Source organism: Amblyomma mixtum, chromosome 3, assembly GCF_055824585.1.
Source record: "Amblyomma mixtum isolate Tamu chromosome 3, ASM5582458v1, whole genome shotgun sequence".
Classification (NCBI taxonomy): Eukaryota; Metazoa; Arthropoda; class Arachnida; order Ixodida; family Ixodidae; genus Amblyomma; species Amblyomma mixtum.
Window position 1 is genome coordinate 124606487 of NC_143014.1, and position 20150 is coordinate 124626636.

Below are 20150 nucleotides of genomic sequence, written 5' to 3' on the forward strand. Positions count from 1 at the left end.
GTTTATTGGGGTTTAACGTCCCAAAGCGACTGAGGCTATGAGAGACGCCGTAGTGAAGGGCTCCGGAAATTTCGACCACCTGGGGTTCTTTAACATGCACTGACATCGCACAGCACACGGGCCTCCAGAATTTCGCCTTCAAGAAATTCAGCATGAATTGCATGAATTGCTAGATTGCATGAATTTCGCCTTCAAGATAGCATTTGTGACCAAAAGAAATGGAACTTACCATTCCTGTGGAGTCGCTTTCTGCCACTTATTTCGCAATGTGGCGTTTTCTTGGCTCTGTGTTCTTGTCAGCTTTGCGCATTCTTTTTCGCTATTTCGAGAATAGACTCAGACAATCATTGGATTTTCTCACTGTGTGTCCTTTCTCGTGCTCATATCCATATTCAAAGACTGGTTCGTTCCCAAACCTTACATGAAGCCTGGGTCATTACTGTCGTCGTCATCTTCAGCAGTTCACGCTCGAAGAGAACGACAAACTTTCTTTTTCAAGAACTAACTTGAACAGAGTGAGTGAAAGTGGAAGAGCATATCCGCCAACCGAAGTTTGAACGAAAGGCAGTCTCCGTCCGGGCAATTGCTGTTATACTTATGAGGATTATACAGGGTTCTTCATCTACGACAGACATTTTTAAAAATGAGCTTTTCGAGTTAGAAGGCAGCTTTCTTCGGCATAACAAAGTCAGAGGTGGCGTGCATCAAAATACAGCACGCTAGTTAACAAGCATTAAATGGTTAAGCGTTTAAGTGCTACAGTTAGGCTTTTCATGCATCGAGAGGTCGGCATCCCACCGTAATTAAAGTGGGCTTCATACGATGGAGAATTCCACCTCTCTCGAACGGCGAGTTGGACACACGTCACTTAAACGTGGACCTTTGGGCGTCGAGGCGGGTCCAGTGCGGAGGCGCCAACCTTCCCGGGGGGTTAGGGAGCTTTTGCTCGGCCGGCCCAAACGCTTCCTGCCCCCGCGGGGAGTCGGTAGGCGGACGACAATAGTGAAAATACTGGCACTATAGACCAGATTCTTTTACCCTCACACGCAGGCTGCTGGCGCGCCCCTACTCTCGACACCAGTCGCCATCTATCGGCGCGCGCGGACCGATGGACTGCGGGTCGCGCCGGCGCCGCGCGTAGAATGCATGTTTACGTGTTCGCTTCTGCCGTTGTAGTGCTCCATCATAACGTATGAGGGTGTGTGCTGTGCGTCACTACTCACATTTTCCCTCTTCCAGACAGTACTGCAGTTATCTTGCGCGCAGATAGTCGTTAACGTGACACCTCCGGGTTTTTTTCCGTTCATTTGGATGTGAGTAAGTGCGGCGAGGCAGTGCGCGTCGGTCTCGTTGTTTGTGCCCACCTTGATGACATTGATATTGATGATTAGCGCTCGTGTCCTGTCTTCACCTTTTCTGTGTCTCGTTTTTCGCGCTACGTTTTTCAATGATGATATTCTGCTGGCTGGCTGAGGATTCTAAACGCTGGCACCGCAGCGGCGACGCTGCTCCACCGAGCCGCTGGTGCAGCGGCGCTGCTCAGGGAAATTCTGGAATAGTATTGCAAACAGCACGGATTTTTCCCGCGGAGTAGTCGGCCAGGTAGCGTACGGACTGGAAACCGGCACTTCTAAGCAGATTTCTGCGCTGGCGTGTCGTTTGTTGCCGTCTTTTACGTGCGCTATCATCTATGATAGTTTTAGGCGCAGGAATGTGGGTTTATTGATTTGAATCAGTGGTGTAATAACTGGACAGGCGAGCTGCAGACTGAAGTTTGTCCCGACGAAGCGCGTGTTTTCGATCACCTCCTTGCGCTGAGCTTGCTCTAGTTCCCATTAAACACATTTCATGCACAGGATTGTAAGCACGACCGCTACCGATTTCAGTTGCTCTTTCCGCACGCATCTCATAGGGATTAAGGGGGGGGGTAAAGGGTTTACCGTAGTGTCTGTCTGCTTTTGCTATCTACCTTAATCATAGGAAAATGCGCGATTTTAATACATTCATGCACACTTAGCCAAACGCCTACGCAACGCTGTCACACGCGGCGAGAGCTACCGAATAAAATGAACGCGACTTGGGACCTCACAATTCGTGAAAGCTGGATTCGCTGCTAATATCTATTCAAGCTTTGATAATTTGAGCAAAAGTATGTTTTTATGCACCGGGTTGCATAAACCATGACAAATTTTGTTTTTTGTTGGCGCTGCGACTCAGTTAAGCTCAAAGCGGTAATTTGTTGATAAACTGGCGCACCACGCATGCGACAAAACCCTGTTTGTGGGTCGTACTTTATGGCCGAAGGACAATAAATAAAAAGAAACTTTATGGCCGAAGCATTAAGAGTGCATGGGAATTGGATCTGCATGCTAGCCGCAGACCTAATACTTGATATTGAACAAAAAGTTGTTTTTTTTTTTTGCAGTGGACCACCAAGACGGTAGCGATATAAGCAGGAGCGCGTTCTAAGCGTCAGCACAATTCACGTGAATGTCAAACTAAATGTCATTAAAACGCATCAATGTACTCCCTTTGATAACGTTAATACTTCCTGCAACACAGCCACGCTGCGGAAGTATGCTCGGCAATGTTTCTTTAGCGCCCGAAGCGCGGCTATATGCAGGCGCTGCCGCGGAGCTGCCGCAGCCCCGCAGTCCCCAAAGAAACGCCCGCACCGCGGCGCACCAGTCGGCGGAAAATGGCCGCGCCCAGGAGCGGCTCTGGATTCTGGTCTATAGGGAAAGTTGCGCACTGGGGCCATAGAAGCTAGTAGGTAACGCATGAACGCCGCCATGATCCAACGGTTCGTGTTCTGCCGGTTGTTTAGACACATGCTAAATTTGGACAATGAACGGAATTGGAACCTGGCAACGTAGTTCGTGGGAAGATGGCGGCATGCAGTGTAGCTCTCGCCTGCTGTAAACATGCTGTAAATATTGTGAAAATAGATGCCTTTGTAGCATTTATGACGGTGAGCAGCGTCTAATATTTATCGTAACTTGATGTGGATGCCTTGTTTCTTCTTAATTGTTAGTTCAAGGCGACTACCGCGATTGTGACTCGCTTCAAGTGTATTTCGTCCGTCGAGGACACGGGATTATGGATGCCCTCTGTTGTCGATTGCAAATACACACAGGGAATTTTTTTATTGCGAAAGCAGTACTACTCCCTCTTTCAAGCCTTCGCGTGACTCGGCCGCAGTTACGTTTGACCTTTAGCCAACTCGGTTTGACCAACTCGCTCCTTCAGATAGCCCGGCTGCAGTTACGCCGCGCCGCGCACCTGTGGCGCTACTGCCGCCGTGACGTCATACCAGCTGCAGATTATGTTTTCTTGCTCTCAGTCGCAACATCATCAAAAACAAAATATAAACAATTTACCGAAGACGCTTTGCGTCGTCGCGCAGCGGCGGCCGGTAGCCACGCGTGACGTGTAGACGCGGCGCACTGCGTTCCTTTAGTTGGAGGCGCTGCGCTTTTGCTTTCGCAACCTACCAGGCTTAACCAAAGCTAAGCCCCCGCCAATTATTTTGCCCCCAAAAGGGCGAACACAATTCCCAAAGGAGACGACCTCCCAAAGTGAAAGGAGCAACTTCTCTGGCAGATTTATTTTGGATGGCCAGCGCTTCGTCATAGTAAGTGTCGAATGTTTGTTAAACTGCCGCGGGCCTCATGGATTTTTATTGTCTTTCTCCTTCGCCAAGGAAGACGGTGATGTGTCTTTTCTGGTGCGGGCCGAGCTCATAATGCGATTTTTCATCCACAGCAACGCTCATAGCTTCAACACGAACTACTGAAACAGCACTTTGCCGATATGAATGAGTAGCAGCTAGCTTGAGGCAGAAATGCACGAAACAATGTTACCTTTACTTTCCGCATGCATTAGTGCTGCAAAACGTAATACGAAACGCATCTATGCGATAACACCTATATGCTTTGTAAGCAGCACACTGCCAAGCAGATTGAGGCAGTGACCTTAAGAAAGCCTAATGCGTGAAAAAGCCAACAGCAACAAAAATGATTCGCTTGGTGTCATCCGCCATTGGAATCATCCTACACCGGTTAAGCCAGTCAGAATATGCCATAACACAACGTTGAAACAGCATAGCAATAATCTGAACAAAATCACGAATTTGGACACCTTACCCACTCTTGCGGAAGCCACAAATGCAAACCTTGCTTTAAAATAACTATCATCTCAGCTTGTGTGACCGAAGAATAGGGAACGGAAATAAAAGGAGCTTTTCAGATATCGGAGGCTAGTGTCGACAAATGCGTAAGCACATCTCCTGCTTATCTATCGGGTGGGCTAATAAACTAACCCTCGCAGATTTTCCAACATCGAAACCATTCTTTCTATAATGGCTGTCGAGCGCTGGCGAACGCTCTTGTTGTGTTCGCCCGTTCGGAAGGGGTGCATGGCGAACGAGCGCGAACAGGGGCAGTGCGTCATTGTGCAGTTCGGTTCCGTGAAGCTCGCAAATGATCGCATCCCGTACTTTTAACTCTTTGTCACAATTCTTGCAATCCAAAATACAGCATGTATTTCCTCTCCCTTTCCACATCTTCGTAGAAAGAACACATTCGGCACCCACCCGCGATATTTTCACTGTTGCGTCGAGGCGTACACGCCGGTGGCTTACAAGGCCCGTAATGGCGCCATGTTCCGAGCGCTCCTGTGGCGCCACCTGGTCTCGAAAGGAAGAACTGCGCGCTTTCATCTTCATCATCATCAGCCTAACTACTTCCACTGCAGGGCAAAGGCCTTTCCCATGTCTGTCCAATTAACCCTGCCTTTGCCAGCTGCCCTGCATTTGCCAGTATTTACTTTAGTAAATACCTTGACAGTAAGCTGATCGGTCTGTAATTCTTCAAGTCCTTGACGTCTCCTTTCTTATGAATGAAGATAATTTTAGCGCTCTTCCAAGCTTCTCGTACGCTCGAGGTGACAAGGCATTGCGTATACAGGGTGGCTAGTTTTTCTAGCACAATCTCACCCCCGTCCTTCGACAAATTTCCGGTTACCTGATCCTCACCAGCTGCTTTCCTCCTTTGCATTGCTCCCAAGGCTTTCTTTGCTTCCTCCTCCGTCACTGGCGGGAAATCCCATTGCTGTGCACTACTGCCTCTCTCATTAACGTTCTGATTACCAGAGTGGAAGCTTGGGCGAGTTGGTGGCGGTTCATTTGCCACATAGCCCCGTCCTGTGTGTCTCCCTGTGCCCGTGCCTGTTTAGCGCTATGTGGCAAGTCTTCTGATTACATTCGCTTCTGTATAGATTTGTGCCGAACTCTCCGGCTACTTTAACTATCTTATCCATATTGCTAATGACATTGCCCTCTGTCTCTTAAGGCATTCATCTGGTTTTTACCTATGCCTGGTTTTCTCTTCACTGCTTTTAGTCTACCTTCGTTCTTTAGAGCGTGCTCGATATTCTCCATGTTCAGCTTCCTTGTGTCGGCTACCTTGCGCTTATTTATTAACTTTGATAACTCTGCTAGTTCTATTCACTCTGTGGAGTTAGACGTCCTCATGCTTTGGCGTCTCTTAATCAGATCTTTAGACTCCGGAGATAATTTGGCGGCATCCTGTCGAACCATCCTACCGCATACTTCTACGGCGCACTCCGCAATGAAAGCTGTGAGATTACCATTCATTGTTTCAATATTACAGTCTTCTTCAGCTAAAGCAGAAAATCTGTTCTTCAACGAAATCCTGAATTCCTCTACTTCCCCTCTTACCGCTAACTCGTTAAAGGCCTTCCGCTTTACTAGTTTCTTGCGTTCCCTCTTGAAATATAAGCTAATAAGAGACCTTACCATTCTGACGTCGCTACAACGGACCTTTCCGGCGACCTCCACATCCTCTACAATGCCAGAATGAGCGCACAGTATGAAGTCTGTTACGTTTTTAGCCTCACCACTGGGGCCCTTCCACGTCCACCTCCCGTTTGCTCTTTTGCGGAAGAAGGTACTCATGATCCGTAAATTATTTCTATCTTCGAACTCTACTAATAACTCTCCCCTGCTATTCCTGGAACCTATGGCATAGTCGCCTACCGCCTGGTCCCGAGCATGCTTCTTGTCTACCTACTCATTGAAGTCGCCCATCAGTACAGTGTAGTGTGATTTTACTCTGGTCATTGCCGATTCCACGTCTTCATAGAAGCCTGCAACTCTCTGGTCATCATGGCTTGATGTGGGCACGTAGGCCTGCACCACCTTCAGCCTGTACCTCTTATTAAGCTTAATTATATTAGCTGCCATCCTTTCGTTAATACTATAAATATCCGCTATGTTGCCAGCTATATCTTGATTGATGAGGAATCGCACACCTAGTTCTCGTCTGTCTGCTAATCCACGATAGCACAGTGCGTGCCCGCCCTTTAGTACTGTATAAGCCTCACCTGTCCTCCTAACCTCACTAAGCCCTATGACATCCCATTTAATACCCGCTAATTCCTCCTACACCACTGCTAAGCTAGCCTCACTGGATAAGGTTCTAGCGTTAAACGTTGTCAAATTCAGTTTCCAATGGTGGCCTGTCTGGAGCCAGTGATTCTTAGCACCCTCCGCTGCGTCACAGGTCTGACCGCCGCCTTGGTCAGTTGCTCCGCAGCCGCTGGGGACTGAGGGCCTAGGGTTAATAGGTTTGTTCGTAGAAGGTTGCGGCCAAGTACTACACCAGGGAGACCAAGTCCTGTTCTGGTGAGGGAGTGCGTTCTCGTCTGGTCACCGAGATCAGGCAGCACCCCAGGCCTGGTTAGGCAATTCCATCGACACGCTGAGTTTTTTTTTTTAACCGGGATTGAAACCCCGGTCCTCTAGCACGCGAGGGGGATGCTCTACCCCTACGCCATCGCTGTCCTATATTGGGCTATATAAAAGGTCAATATTGCTCAGTGATGGTAGTGGGTCTAGCATCCAGAAGTTGCACATGGAGTATAGCAGACGACGTAGTGGAGGGCTCCTGGCTGAATTTTGACCACTTCTCTCAAAAAGGGCAGAAATCAACTACAGTGACCTTTTCGTGTTCTTAGCACAGATTGAGAAATGCCGCTCGCCCGTTGTTAGCAACCTTTGGTCTGCTGATTCGGTCGGGTGGATACACGGGTTGGTAAAGAGCTACAAAAACCATGCGAAAACCTGGGCTTTCAAAAGGGATAACTTGTTTACTTTAACGCGCCCATTTGACTCCAAGCCACAGGCGAGAACTCAGAGAGCTTCAGATGCGACCTGTGACACATTGTGGTGTCTGCTCTCCCTGGCTGTGCGGGCTGCAGGCTGGCCGGAGCACGCGGACGCTTCGGCTAATGCTGTGGGGCGTGATCCAAGCGCAAGTGTTCGTCCAGGCCGCTCTCATGATCGAACACCTTCCCGCAGAAACTGCACTGGAAGCGGCTACCGTTGCGGTGGATGCGTTTGTGGATTAAGGCAGAGCGGGAGCTGGCGAACTGTGCGCCGCACATGAAGCACTGCCGCTCCCCCATGTGCATGTCCAGGTGGAGGGCCATCATGTTCTGGTTCTTGCACTTGCGGCGGCAGATGGGACATTCCACTTTGGTGCGACGGGGGGTGCCGCGAAAACCATGCTTGTATAGTCGGTGGGCGATGAATTTCCTAGGAAGCTGGAAACTGACCTTGCATGGCCGGCACACATGGGTGGTGTTCTCCCATGTCAGCGGTATGTCCAGCCGCAGGCTCTGGCCCGAGGTGTGGCTCTACAGCAGGGACAAGACGGCGGGTCAGTCGCTCAGTGCGCTTAAAGGTCGCGTTCTCTCGCGGCCACTCACGCTATGCTGCTGCAGCTGTTGCCTTACCAAAATAGATGTTCGGTCCCATCGATTACCTCAAGTGCGGTAGAAGTACAACTGAACATGGAATTCAGCGACGCTTGACTGCAGCAAAATCCATGCATAGTCTGTGAACGACAGCAACCAGTTTTTTTAGTGACTGACTACCACTCACAGATGGTATGGAACATCGGTGTGATATTATATATTGCTCACTGATAGTGTCGATACCGACGAGTCTACGCTTGTCGGATATATACAGGCTTTCGCCTTTGTCTTTTTCTGTCCACGCCGCAACGTCTTACGGTGATTTGGTAATTAGGCCGAGCGTGCGCGTATATGGACAGAAAAATGGAGCGTCCACCCGACTAGGTTCAGTTCTGAGTTGAACCCTTTCACCAAAGTAAAACCCAGTCCGGTCGACGTTGAAACATCAATCTTAGCTTGTTGCTGAGCGACAGCACACAAGAGGCAGACCCGGAGGGACAGTCTCGACTTTTTCCGGTCCTCGTCTCCCGCAACTAAACATGCAGCGGGCTACCAACAGGGACTGTCGCGTCCATAATAAGATTGCCGATGATTGCTGTATGAAAACTGGGCTTACCTCTTCGGGTGACACACTGGAATCGCTGCTTTCATTTGGAGGCCTGCGCTTGGCCTCCATCTCGGCCAGCGTAGGAAACCTGGCGTTCAGGAGCGAAGCGATGGACTGCCGGTCTGTGGCTTCGGGCTCCTTGCCTAGCTGTGGAGGTCACGACGCAGGAGCGGTGGAGACAGAGTTGCAACCGCTGATCCACAGTGGTCGCCGAGGCTGGCGCGTTGATTCAAAGGCGCCCAGGTGGGCGCGAGCGATGTGATGTAACTCGCGAGCGATGCAAAGGAAGAAGAAATGCCACGAAGGCGATCAGGAAGAGACAGAACTGAAATAAATGCGCACAAAACGTTCAATGTATTCGCTTTAGCTGTTTGACAAGTGCCGTCAGTTGTCGCCGCGAGTAGAAATATACTATAATATATAATAATAATATATAATATATAATATATGATATAATATAGTACAAATATAACCCCCTGGTGCACAAAGGCGCCTAACGCCTATCTTTTCCCCTCTCTCTCTGCTTTTTAAAGAATTCGTTCGCTGATGCATAACTAATGCCCCTCAAAGCTTCGGAGCTTCAGGAAAAAGTTTTTTGGTCCCTCGAAGGTTTTCCGAAAAAAATTATTGCCATTGATAAATCCTCATCCGAATCTCTAAGCTAATTTAACTAAACTTGAACTACGGTGCAGTACAACTGAAGTTGTGCTGCATCGTACGCCTAATAAGGGAGTAATTACTCATTGCATACGCCATTGCGTACGCCTCTGGGCACAAGGCGTAGCTACATTTTCAGTGAAGTAAGCGTGCCGTATTTTGCCATTAAAAGAAACATTGACAACACGAAACCTGTTGCAAGAAAGCAGCCCAGTTAGATTTTGCCACCGAATATTAGATTGGAGATTTTACTCTATGACCGAACTCTCCTGAAGGGGGAACTAGGACGGAGGAGGGCGGCGCTTCTAGAGGGTCGAAGTCGTGCGCGGTGGTGGGTCGAAGGTTGCCATGTGTGGGTGGGCCGCCTCCTAACTACGGGGGTGAGAAGGGGGGGGGGGGGGGGGGTGTTTCTGGAGGGCAGCTGGCTTTCTCCACTGCGTCGTCGCTTTTTCGTTCTCCTTCGTAGGCTTCTAGTGGGTGGAGATGGGTGGGTTGGTGACACTTCTGGAGGGCGGAGGCTTCACCAGCAGAAGCTTCACAGGGACGACGCGGCCATTTTTGCCAAGTGAAACTGGTACTGCTATCGCAGCAAAAGCCTCTTCTATACATTTTAAGCAAAAATACATGTATTCGAAAAAGAAAATAACTTGAGAACCCTCACGGCTCAGGCCACCGGCGGCTTTGCAGCCAAATTGTCGAGCCGGATATTTGAGTGCGGATAATTCACATATCGACGAAAACCTAGAATCTTCGCTGCTGACAGTTTCCCTTCAAGTGGAGAAGAGGGGTGGCCGCATATTCCAACGTTATTGCTGCCACGTACAATACGAGTTTAGTTTCTCATTGCTAATCGATGTTCCACCGCAAACTCGGGAGGAACGGCTCGCAGTGCTGTTCGCATTTCATTCTTTCCTGACAACACCGAGACGACGAGCTCTACTTGTGTTAGCCCCAAGTTCTCGCAACGTAGCTGGTTTACTTGCGGAGCCTCGCTGGGGACTGTTGGGCGATACTGCCATCGGTGTCGCACCAGTGACAGCGCAACGTGTAAGGCTGGGGGAAAATGCGACGAAAGCGCCATCGATGTTGTAAATGTCACTGCAGCCAGCCGTGTACAACTTTTATTGCTCGTCCGTGATCCGTACGTTGAATGACCTGACTCAGAGAGAATCAAACAAGAATCACAACTGCGGGTTTTTGATAGTTAGTGTAACCACAAAGATGACCTAGGTCGAAGACTTTGTTAACGCCGCTGAAATCTTGAAAACGAGTATCTCGCGAATTAAAAGCGGTCACGTGGCTCATTTTCCGCAACTATATCCTGAGCTGTGTGGATGACCATCTCGAAGGCCTGTATTCGAAATGAAAATCGTACAAACAGCTGTTCTTGCTAAGGCTGAATGAGCAGAGTGCACTTGTGACAACGGAAATATATCTCACCGTTTTTGTGCATTCGCTTTCTACCATTTACTTGGCAATGCGACGTTTTCTGGGCTCTGTGTTCTGGTAAAGTTCGCACATTCTTTTTCGTTATTTCGAAGAACAGACTCAGACAATCATTAGATTTTCCCACTGTCCTCTCTTCTGGATGCTAATATCCATATTCAAAGACGGGTCCCTTTCCAAAACGTACATGGAGTCTGAGTCATTACTCTCGTCGTCATCTGTGCAGCAGTTCACGCTCGAAGAGGACGACAAAGGTGCTCTTTGAAGCACTACTTAAACAGAGTGAGCGAAGGCGGAAAGGTATATCCGCCGGCTAAAGTGTCAATAAAAGGCAGTCTTCGTCTGGGCAATCGCTGTTATACACTCGTGAGGATTATGCAGACTGCTTCACTACGAAAGACGTTTTTAAAAATGGCAGTTTCGAGTTAGAAGACCGATTTCTTCAGGAAAGCGCAGTCAGCAGTGGCGTTCACCTATATACAGCAGGCAAGTTAACTAGCATTAAATAGTTAATCCTTGAACTACTAAATTTAGACTCTGCATTTATCGAGAGGTCTGCATCCAACCGTGAGTAAAGTGGCATTCACACGATCGAGAATTCATCATCAGCTGCAATAAAATTGCAGCCGATGATCATCTGCAATAAAGCGAACAATAAAAACAATCCTAATTAGGGAAGAAATTAACTAAACTTTTACTAATTACTACAGTATGTGGAGTTTGAAGCCAGGGCAAGACGATGCCTCATCAGTTTTCATGGAGGAAGTAAAGAACTCAGGAGAGGCGGTTGGGTCACAGTTTTCCTAGCCCCCCCCCCCCCCCTGCTCCGCCCTACCTGGCCACCGTCTCGGTGCGCTTGCGCGTGCGCAGTAGGCATTGCAGCACAGCAGACTACACCGGTGCGCCCATCGTTACTAACGGCTGCGCCGCCGGCCAAAAACTCCCAATATTCCTTGCGAAAGCGCGTGACTTCCAGCATGTTTTTTGGGGTGCAGCTCGGGTACAGAGGCTAGAAGGTTTTCCTAGTGTCGCGACCGGGCCGGCGCAGCTGAAATAACTTGCTATGCTCAAGGCAGATGGCGCTGCCGCCCGCTGGCGTGCGGGCGGGCGCATGAAGCCCCTATGGGGAGTGCTCGCTGGTTCAGTCGGTTGATCGTGTGTGGGTTGCTATCACTGCTTTGACAATGCCTTAAAGTGTTAAAGACGGTGCAAACACTGGCATAGGTTCTCTTCTCATTTAGATTCGACACGGACTAGCTGTAACACCGACAGTGTGCCGCGGCAGGAGCAAATGCAAGCCTCACGTCGGGCCTCACCTACTGCGCCGTAAAGAAGCGTAAAAACGCATTTTGTACATGATACCGAAATGCGAAAAGGAAGCGGCACAAATTGCAGGGTGGAACGTCTTTATTACACAAGGTTCCATGACAACAATGTACTAATGCCTTTTTTTGTGCGAAGTACCCTGTGCGAGGCTACTGACAGCGCCTCATTTTCAGCAACTTTTTCTTTTCTCGCTGCGCGCCGCGCTCTTTGTTTACCGACTTTACAAGGAAATGCATCCTAGTCAAGGCGTAAAACTTGACCACTTCTGTCGTAATTCGACGTCCATGCTCCGCGCAGCCCACACCTTGAAGCTCACGTCCCTGAAGAAAATGCAGAAAGCTGACCATAGTATCTGTCCTCGCTTCGGCGAGAGCGGCTTCGGCCGCTTATCTGTTTTTTGAGCAGCGTCCGCTCCGGCGGACGCAGTTGTTGCTGCGACGCGCGTCTTTTCTTTCCTTTTTCTCTTTCCTCTGACCTTTTAACTCTCCTCTATCTGCACGTGGCAGCGGTGGTGGCTTGGCTCGAGCCAGTAGCAGGCCAGTGCAATTTCCTTTTCATACTTCTCTCAGTCACAACAACAACAACAGCTATCTTCGTGTAGCTCATTGCGGCTGAAAAACACCGTAAATGCGTCCTCAAGCTTAGCTATGAGCTGTTCAATTGGCCTTGATGGATAAACTAAGCCTCCATGGTCAAAATTTCGAGTAAGTGAGGCATTGTTGTTTGACTCGGCTTGCAAATGCGAATTGCTGAAACAAGTTGCACATTCGGGGCAAGGAAATCTTTTAAGGATATTTCTTACAACATACCCAGCTACATAAAAAATTAGTCTGCTGTCACTTTTTTTGTCTACACAGCCCTGATGATCGCTCAGGCTGCTGTGCTCCTCGAACAGCTCTGCAGCAGAAGCCAAGTTTCCGCCATCCAGTAAATTATCGACAAGTTCAGTTATTCGTTCATTTTTTTCTTTTGGAACATCAGATGGTTGCAAGAGGGCAGTCACGACTTCTGCAGGTACGTTTGCTCCTTTTGGAGGCTTTGCGAGGCTGTAGAAAGAAAGGTTGTTGATAATTATCAAAAACTGCCCCACAGTTGGATGATCATCGCAACAAGCACTGGCGCACAATCCCAAATACATTCTCCATCCTGTCTTGGCTTAGGTTTGCAGTCAACAAGTACTTGTCGAGAGCCTTGTCATCTCGCTTTATATTTCGAGCCCATTCTTGCAACCGATGAGGGTCGGACGGGGCGCGGAACAACGATACTTTTTCTTTCGACGACTTGTAGCCACCTTTGCAGAGCGGCACGAAACACGTGCGACCTTTTTTTGTCGGCATTATCACACGTGCTGCACAGACGCCACTTTTTCTCAACACTACGAGGCATCGAGAGTCGCACAAACAAATCACGCCCAAATCGCCCGCGCGCACTTGCCAACTGGCTGGGCGAACGGCGCGGCTTGCATAGCGCGCCAAAAGCCGCACGCCTGGCAGCTGCAGCGCCACCTACGCTGTGCATCCAAACCGGTTTCACAGGGGCCCCTTGAAACGGCGGCCGTTCACGACACTAGGAAAACCTTCTAGCCTCTGTAGCTCGGGTGTGGAAGCGCGCGCCCTTTTGTCATGATGCAGCGGTGGCGCCGCCGGTGAAATCTCGGTTCGCGGCAGCTTCCTCCGGCCTTTGCTATGCATGTGTGAAGCCGATTAATATCGATATTACTCCGATATATGCGATATATGCTGAGAGTAAACTGCACAAGGAAAAAAGAGAGAGAGAGAGGTGCGCATATTATAGTGCCAGGGATGCAGAGTTTGGACTATCGGAGTTGTTCAGCTCGGCCGTAGGTACAGCATGTTTTCCCCTGACTGCTGTGTTCTATAAGGCTCTGCCCTGTGTAAAAGTTCAACCGTCATATTATGGCAGTTTTTTCTACAGTTTCCTTCTGAAAATGACAACAGCATCACGTAACCGTAATCCACGTATTTCAACGAAATACATGCTTAGTGCATTTACACGATGAACAGGGATCTAGCAAATTGGAAATGATCGATAGAATATTAGCTTATATTTAAATTCGATACTGAAGCGAATGAGTAAAGGAACGAAATAAAGTAACTCATGAACATTGGAGCGTTTATCAGCACTTGTTTATCAGTTAAGCGCACGTCTCAGCGCTACGTTCCCTCACACTTTAAACACGCGCTGTTTTTACTTTTCTTTTTCAAGGAGGGGGGCCTTAGCTATGAATGAAATGAAGGCCTGCGATAGACTTAAGCTTGCTGACACGATTTGTTAGCTGGTCTGATATGCTGCTCACATCCCATCTCATATGGCACATTTGAGCCACGGGCAGTGATTTCCCTACACTCCATCCTCCATCCCCGCCCTTGCCTTCCTGAATTAAGCCACCCGCTTATTTCGCAACGAATTTTTTTTTGCACTTTCTCACGAGTGTTACGCGACACATCAACGACACAAATAAAAATAAAAATGACTGCCGCTTCTCCTCTACCTTCAACACTCCCCCTCTCCCCTAATTTCATTTCCTTGTGAAACCCCTCGCCGCGGGAAATAGCTAAGTGGCCAGGCAAACTCGCCTATATATGCTTTGTCACACTAGCCGAGCGAGCGAACGTGCAAGCAGTCGCGAAGGTGTCCATTTGAAGCAGCAGGTGAGAATAGCAGGCTTCCCATTTTCGCGCAGGCTGGCATGTGGCCGCGGCCACAACTAGAACGGTAGCGCCGGTCCCAAAAAACGCTCGCATTCCCCATAGCGTCTGTGCTGCATATCATGCCACGTAGAAAATGATTTTGGTAGACTAAAAGCGTTGCCTTCAATGACAAATGTGTTGTCCCGTACGTTCGGTGAACTGCTGCTCGAAGTCACATTGAAGGCGACGTCCAGTACATACAGTATTGCGCATATCTTCATCGTGAAGACTTCAAAAAGTTTTGTCGCCTCAAAACAGAGCTTGCGCATTATGCTAACTTTTGACTCGTAGCAAGTTTTACAACGGTACTTACTTGATATAGCCGCAACGATGGAACTCCGTAGTCGTCTGCGCCGAGATCGACGAACTGAAACGCGCGCCAGAGGCGGGTTGCCGCAAAGGGCGACCGTAGCGCCATCAAATGACCTGCGCAGCTTGTAATGCTGACCTCAGCGCTCTTTGCGTTGAGACGCTTTTCTAGACACACAACAGATGGCGTCACAAACGCCCTTTGGAGAAAAACCAGATTTGGCTTTTGGTTCGTCGATTTTGAGAGAGACGATTACGTGTTTGCATCATGCGCGGCTGATTCAAATTCTTCAATATTCAATAGAATATCCAAATTCTGTGCGCAGTTTCTGCGTTAAAGAGCCAGCGGTTGAGGCGAGAAAATTTTGTAAAGTCTCGCAATACTGTACTTAGCCACATGACGAACAACTCGCATTTTCTAAACAATTTGGGACACCATAGCACCAAAGCAATGGAAATTTAAGCCTCTTACTCACCAGTTTTAAGCTGACTGTAAGTAGGGACCCTACTGTAAGGTTCTTTTTTTATTTTTACGATAAAGCACTAGTTCTGTTGCGAACTGCACTGCGCTAGAGCGCTGACGGAAACAGACGAAGATAAAGTAGCGGTTGTCTCTTACTTTTAACATTTCATTGCCAAATAGTGAATATCTTCTTCAGCGATAGTTAACACAGAAACAGAAAGTTACGTTGTAAGCCATAATTGAGGTGAGCGAAAAGCCAAATGCAACCGCGGCGAGTAGCAGCATCGCAGACGATCCGTACCCGAGCGCCGGGTGGAAAGCAGCAGCGCTAGATTTGTTATCACGAAGCGGAGGCGCGCGGAACTACGCTTTATCCCATACCGTTTGGCACACCTACTCTGCCTACTCATCTAGCCACCGTAGCGAGGGCCTCTCCTCAGTTTTCCTTCCTGCATCTCAGTTTTTGCACCGAAGAAAAAAATTCCATAAAGCTCTGCGGCGCAAAGGAAGTCCAGCGCTTTTTTAAGAACGAAACCGAAACTGAGCGCGTGAGGCGCGCAAGCAATCTTGATGTAAATGCCACGTCGTTGCCGGCTTCTCTTGCCTAGGATGCCCTATTTGAAGTTCCAGCTGCCTACGCTACTGTAGTGTTCTGGCGAAAGGAAAAGGGCAGTCATCGCTAACTGCGTGGTCGTTATTTTTGAGAGCACCGAAACGGAAGAAAGTGCATGTCGGAGTATTTTAGAGCAGGCAGTTCGAATTTGGCGTCGTAGCCATTGCAACACGTCATCAGCGGCGGTGCGCTTTAATCGAGTTTCCTGCGCGCCTGCACATTATTTAACAGACTCTAGAACTTCTAAACTGAAAATTTTCCTCCAGAGCTAACAACAGGTTGATTTGTTAATTTATTTTTGTTTTATTTTTTCTTTATTTCAAGATACCCTTAAAGGCCCTCTTTACGAGGGTATTACATAGGGAGTGGTAAAAATTAGAACTTGAATATATAGAAGGAACATCTAACATGTGTAACAGGGCAAAAAAAGAAGCAAGAAAAGAGCAACAACTGGTAGTCAGCAGAAATCGAAATTTGGCGGAACAAGACGCAAAATAAATAAAATGAGAAAAAAAGAAAAAACACAAAGATTACAACCTTTTTGTTATTCAGCTGCAGCTAATCAGTCGCATTTAAATGTATGTGGACTTGGTCAAGATGACTGCCGACAACAGTACTCTAGTCGGGTCCTTGCAGAGTGCACTGTTGTCTTTTAAAGCGAAGCAAAGTTAGGAGAAGCACCCTGTACACACAATAAAAAACAACAACAAAAAAGTGAAGTACTTCAAGGCACAGGACGTTCCAAAATTTTATTTGAATGCAATATGCTTCCACTTCTGTCGCTTCAAAAGTTCCTGCCAAGGAGGCAAAATGTTCCGACTACCTATAGTAACCCCCAGCACTATGTCCTTGAATACAAGAGTAAATACCAGTTGTAGAATCAGGGATTGCTCTCGTAATAGACCGCCTCGCCTCGGAATGAACCAATCCATACCTGCAGGTTTAAGAGGTAAAGATTACTGGCATAATAAATGGAAGCGTGAAAAAGAAGAGTTTTATTTCTGTCAGTTGTAGAGGTGCGTTTATTATGTACCCTTGGAGAGACCGAGCCACTGTGTAGGATCTTGCAGCATATTGAGGCGTAGCCAGCATCAAGAGAGTGGGGCAACTTCTTCGTCCGCAGGCGTAGCGTGGTGTTGGTGCACGGTGGTAGCAGAACCCGTCACAGTTGGCACACTACAAGTTTAAGACCACACGAAACAAGTTTGTGACAATGATGAAAGCTCAAAAAGGGAATTTCACAGGGATTGGATAGAATGGGTCAATGGAAACTCGAAGACTCCTGAAAATTGTGGAAAAGTTGTGAGAACCCACAATTATATTACGCACTTTCTAAATCAGTGGACGGAAATAGTTGAAACTTTGAATAATTCCTCAGCTTCTAGAGAACATATCTAGCTGTGATGCTACTGAACTTAAATTCTAATATGCCGAGCATGCCTAATATTTTGCTGTGTTTAAAATGAACTCGGAGAAATAGAACCTATATTTTAAAGAAATGCCCAAGAAAAAAGTAGCAGGTCTAGATGGTTATTTGAGGTGATCTTTTAGACTTTTGGTGTGATTATGTACTGTTTTAATCATTCTTTTATTGCTTCTAAATATCTTAAAATTCTTATGACAACAAAGGTTACACCAGTATATAAGGATGGTGACCGTAGTAATTCCAACAGTTACAGGCAAATTTCTCTTATTAGCATAATTAATAACATTCTAAATAGAATTCTTGGGCAGAGATTAAAAAAGTTTATTGAGAAATATGGTATCCTCTGAGAATAAAAACATGGATTTAGGCCGAATCATTCAACTTCCACTGCAGTGGTATCATTACTCATATAAATAATGCAGTATAACATGACATGATAGCAATAGTGATATTTTTTTATTTAAAGAAGGCATTATCATTTTATTATCATAGCAAAACTAAAACACTACAGCTTTGGGTATAACATTTCTCAACTCCTTGCTAGTCATGTTATGCTAATAAAATTTTCCTTCACCGCACTCTCTTTATACAGGAATTCCACAAGGATCCATACTTAGTCTGTGATAGGTGCCCGCATAGTACGGTGCGATGTCAGTGCCTGTTAAAGAACCCCAGGTTGTCTACAATAATCTGGACCTTTCCATTATTGCGTCCCTCGTAGCCTGTGTTGCTTTGAGATTTCAAACCCCATATACCATGCACCATTATATGTTAATAACGAACCATTAGTAGTTGACTATTAAAAAAAATTGATGCGTGGTGATGACACGTGACTTAGAATGATGACATGATGATGACACGTGATGGCATGAAGGAATTAGAAGGAAAAGCAAATCAAGAAGTGATTGAAGAAGAAAAATTGTATTTAGCAAATAAGCTTACTGTAAGTGCAAAAAGCAAAAACAAATGCATGGTATTTAAATGACAAAGACACAACCAGTGTTCAAATAACAGTCCATGACTTGCTGATTAGAATGCACATTCCCATATAAATAAACAGGCATCACGTTGGGCAGCCATTTGCACTAGCACAACCTGACTGATGTGGCTTCCCAGAAAATGGTGTGTGGGTGTCATGCCCTTTGGCAGGTTAGGGAATTTTTTGATATACTGGCATTATGTGCACTCTATTTCGCATTTATTAGCCACCTACCATATTGTATCGAAGCTTGGGATGGGACATACAAAAGTTATCAGGATCTAATCATGCAATTGCAAAAGATAGTGCTAAAAATAATCATCATCATCATCATCAGACTGACTACACCCACTGCAGGGCAAAGGCCTCTCCCATGTCTCTCCAATTAACCCTGTCCTTTGTCAGTTGCCGTCACTGTATCCCCGCAAACTTCTTAATCTCATCCGCCCATCTAACTTTCTGCCGTCCCCTACTACGTTTGCTTTATCTTGGAATCCACTCCGTTACCCTTAAGGACCAGCGGTTATCTTGCCTTCGCATTACATGCCCTGCCCAAGCCTATTTCTTCCTCTTGATTTCAACTAAGATGTCATTAACCGTCCTCTTCCGATCTCTTAGCGTTACACCTATCATTTTCCTTTCCATAGCTCGCTGCGTTGTTCTTAACTTAAGCTGAACCCTCTTTGTTAGCCTCCACGTTTCTGCCCCATAGGTGAGTACCGGTAGGATACAGCTGTTGTATACTTCTCTCTTCAGGGATATTGGTAAGCTACCATTCATGATCTGAGAGAACCTGCCATATGCGCTCCACCCTATTTTTATTCTTCTAGTTATTTCCCTCTCATGATCCGGATCTGCGGTCACTACCTGCCCTAAGTAGACATATTCTCTTACTACTTCCAGCACCTCGCTACCAATTGCGAACTGCTGTTCCCTTGCTAGGCTGTTGAACATAACTTTGGTTTTCTGCATGTTAATTCTTAGCCCCACCGTTCTGCTCTGCCTGTCTAACTGATTGATCATGCTTTGCAGTTCTTGCCCTGAGTGGCTTACCAAGGCAATGTCATCAGCGAAACGCAACTTACTCAGGTATTCTCCATTAAATCTTATCCCCAACTGTTCCCATTCCAGTCCCCGGATACCTCCTGTAAGCAGGCAGTGAAGAGCATTGGCGAGATCGTGTCTCCCTGCCTGACACCTTTCCGTATTGGAATTTTATTGCTGACTTTATGGAGAAGTATAGTAGCTGTGCAATCGTTATAAATATCTTCCAATATTTTCACATAACACTCTTCCACACCCTGACTCCACAATGCCTGCATGACAGCTGAGGTTTCCACTGAGTCAAATGCTTTCTCGTAATCAATGAAGGCTATATATAGGGGTTGGTTATATTCTGCGCATTTCTCTATCACCTGATTGATAGTGTTAATGTGGTCTATTGTCGAGTATCCTTTCCGAAAGCCTGCCTCATCATTTGGTTGACTAATGTCCAAGGTTGTCCTGACTCTATTAGCGATTACCTTAGTAAATATCTTGTAAGCAACGGACAATAAGCTGATCGGTCTGTAATTCTTCAAGTCCTTGACGTCACCTTTCTTATGAATTAAGATAATGTTAGCTAAAAATAATAAACAAGGTTAACTATAACGATTTCAACAAGCTGTAAGTTTTCAGCTGATAGGTTTTTCCTTTTTATCTATTACACCATTAAAAAAAAAAAGACGGGCGTTCTAGCATGGTTAAGCCAAATGCAAATTAGGCGCGCTAGCACTTCAGTTTTGGCGCTGGGATCCACTGCGCACGAATGGAAGTTGATGAAGACGATGACACC

The 20150-nt window shown here is 47.0% G+C and overlaps 1 protein-coding gene and 1 pseudogene across 12 annotated transcripts in view; both read right to left on the reverse strand.

Annotated features, from left to right (window-relative positions):
* LOC149351726 (uncharacterized) overlaps positions 1-13397 on the reverse strand; it is an 83306-nt pseudogene extending 69909 nt beyond the window's left edge.
* Positions 13398-16642: 3245 nt separating this feature from the next.
* LOC149351728 (uncharacterized) overlaps positions 16643-20150 on the reverse strand; it is a 28325-nt gene continuing 24817 nt past the window's right edge. For 9 of the 12 annotated variants that reach the window (XR_016290639.1, XR_016290635.1, XR_016290637.1 and 6 more), the window contains one exon: positions 16897-17087. Coding sequence is in view for 4 of the 12 variants with exons in the window: in XM_089581085.1 (XP_089437211.1) it covers positions 17003-17087 (85 nt within the window). In the remaining 8 variants the exon portion in view is untranslated. Of the gene's footprint in view, positions 16846-16896; positions 17088-20150 lie in introns of those variants that run through there. The other 3 variants (XR_016290634.1, XM_089581084.1, XM_089581083.1) reach the window with 1 other exon arrangement.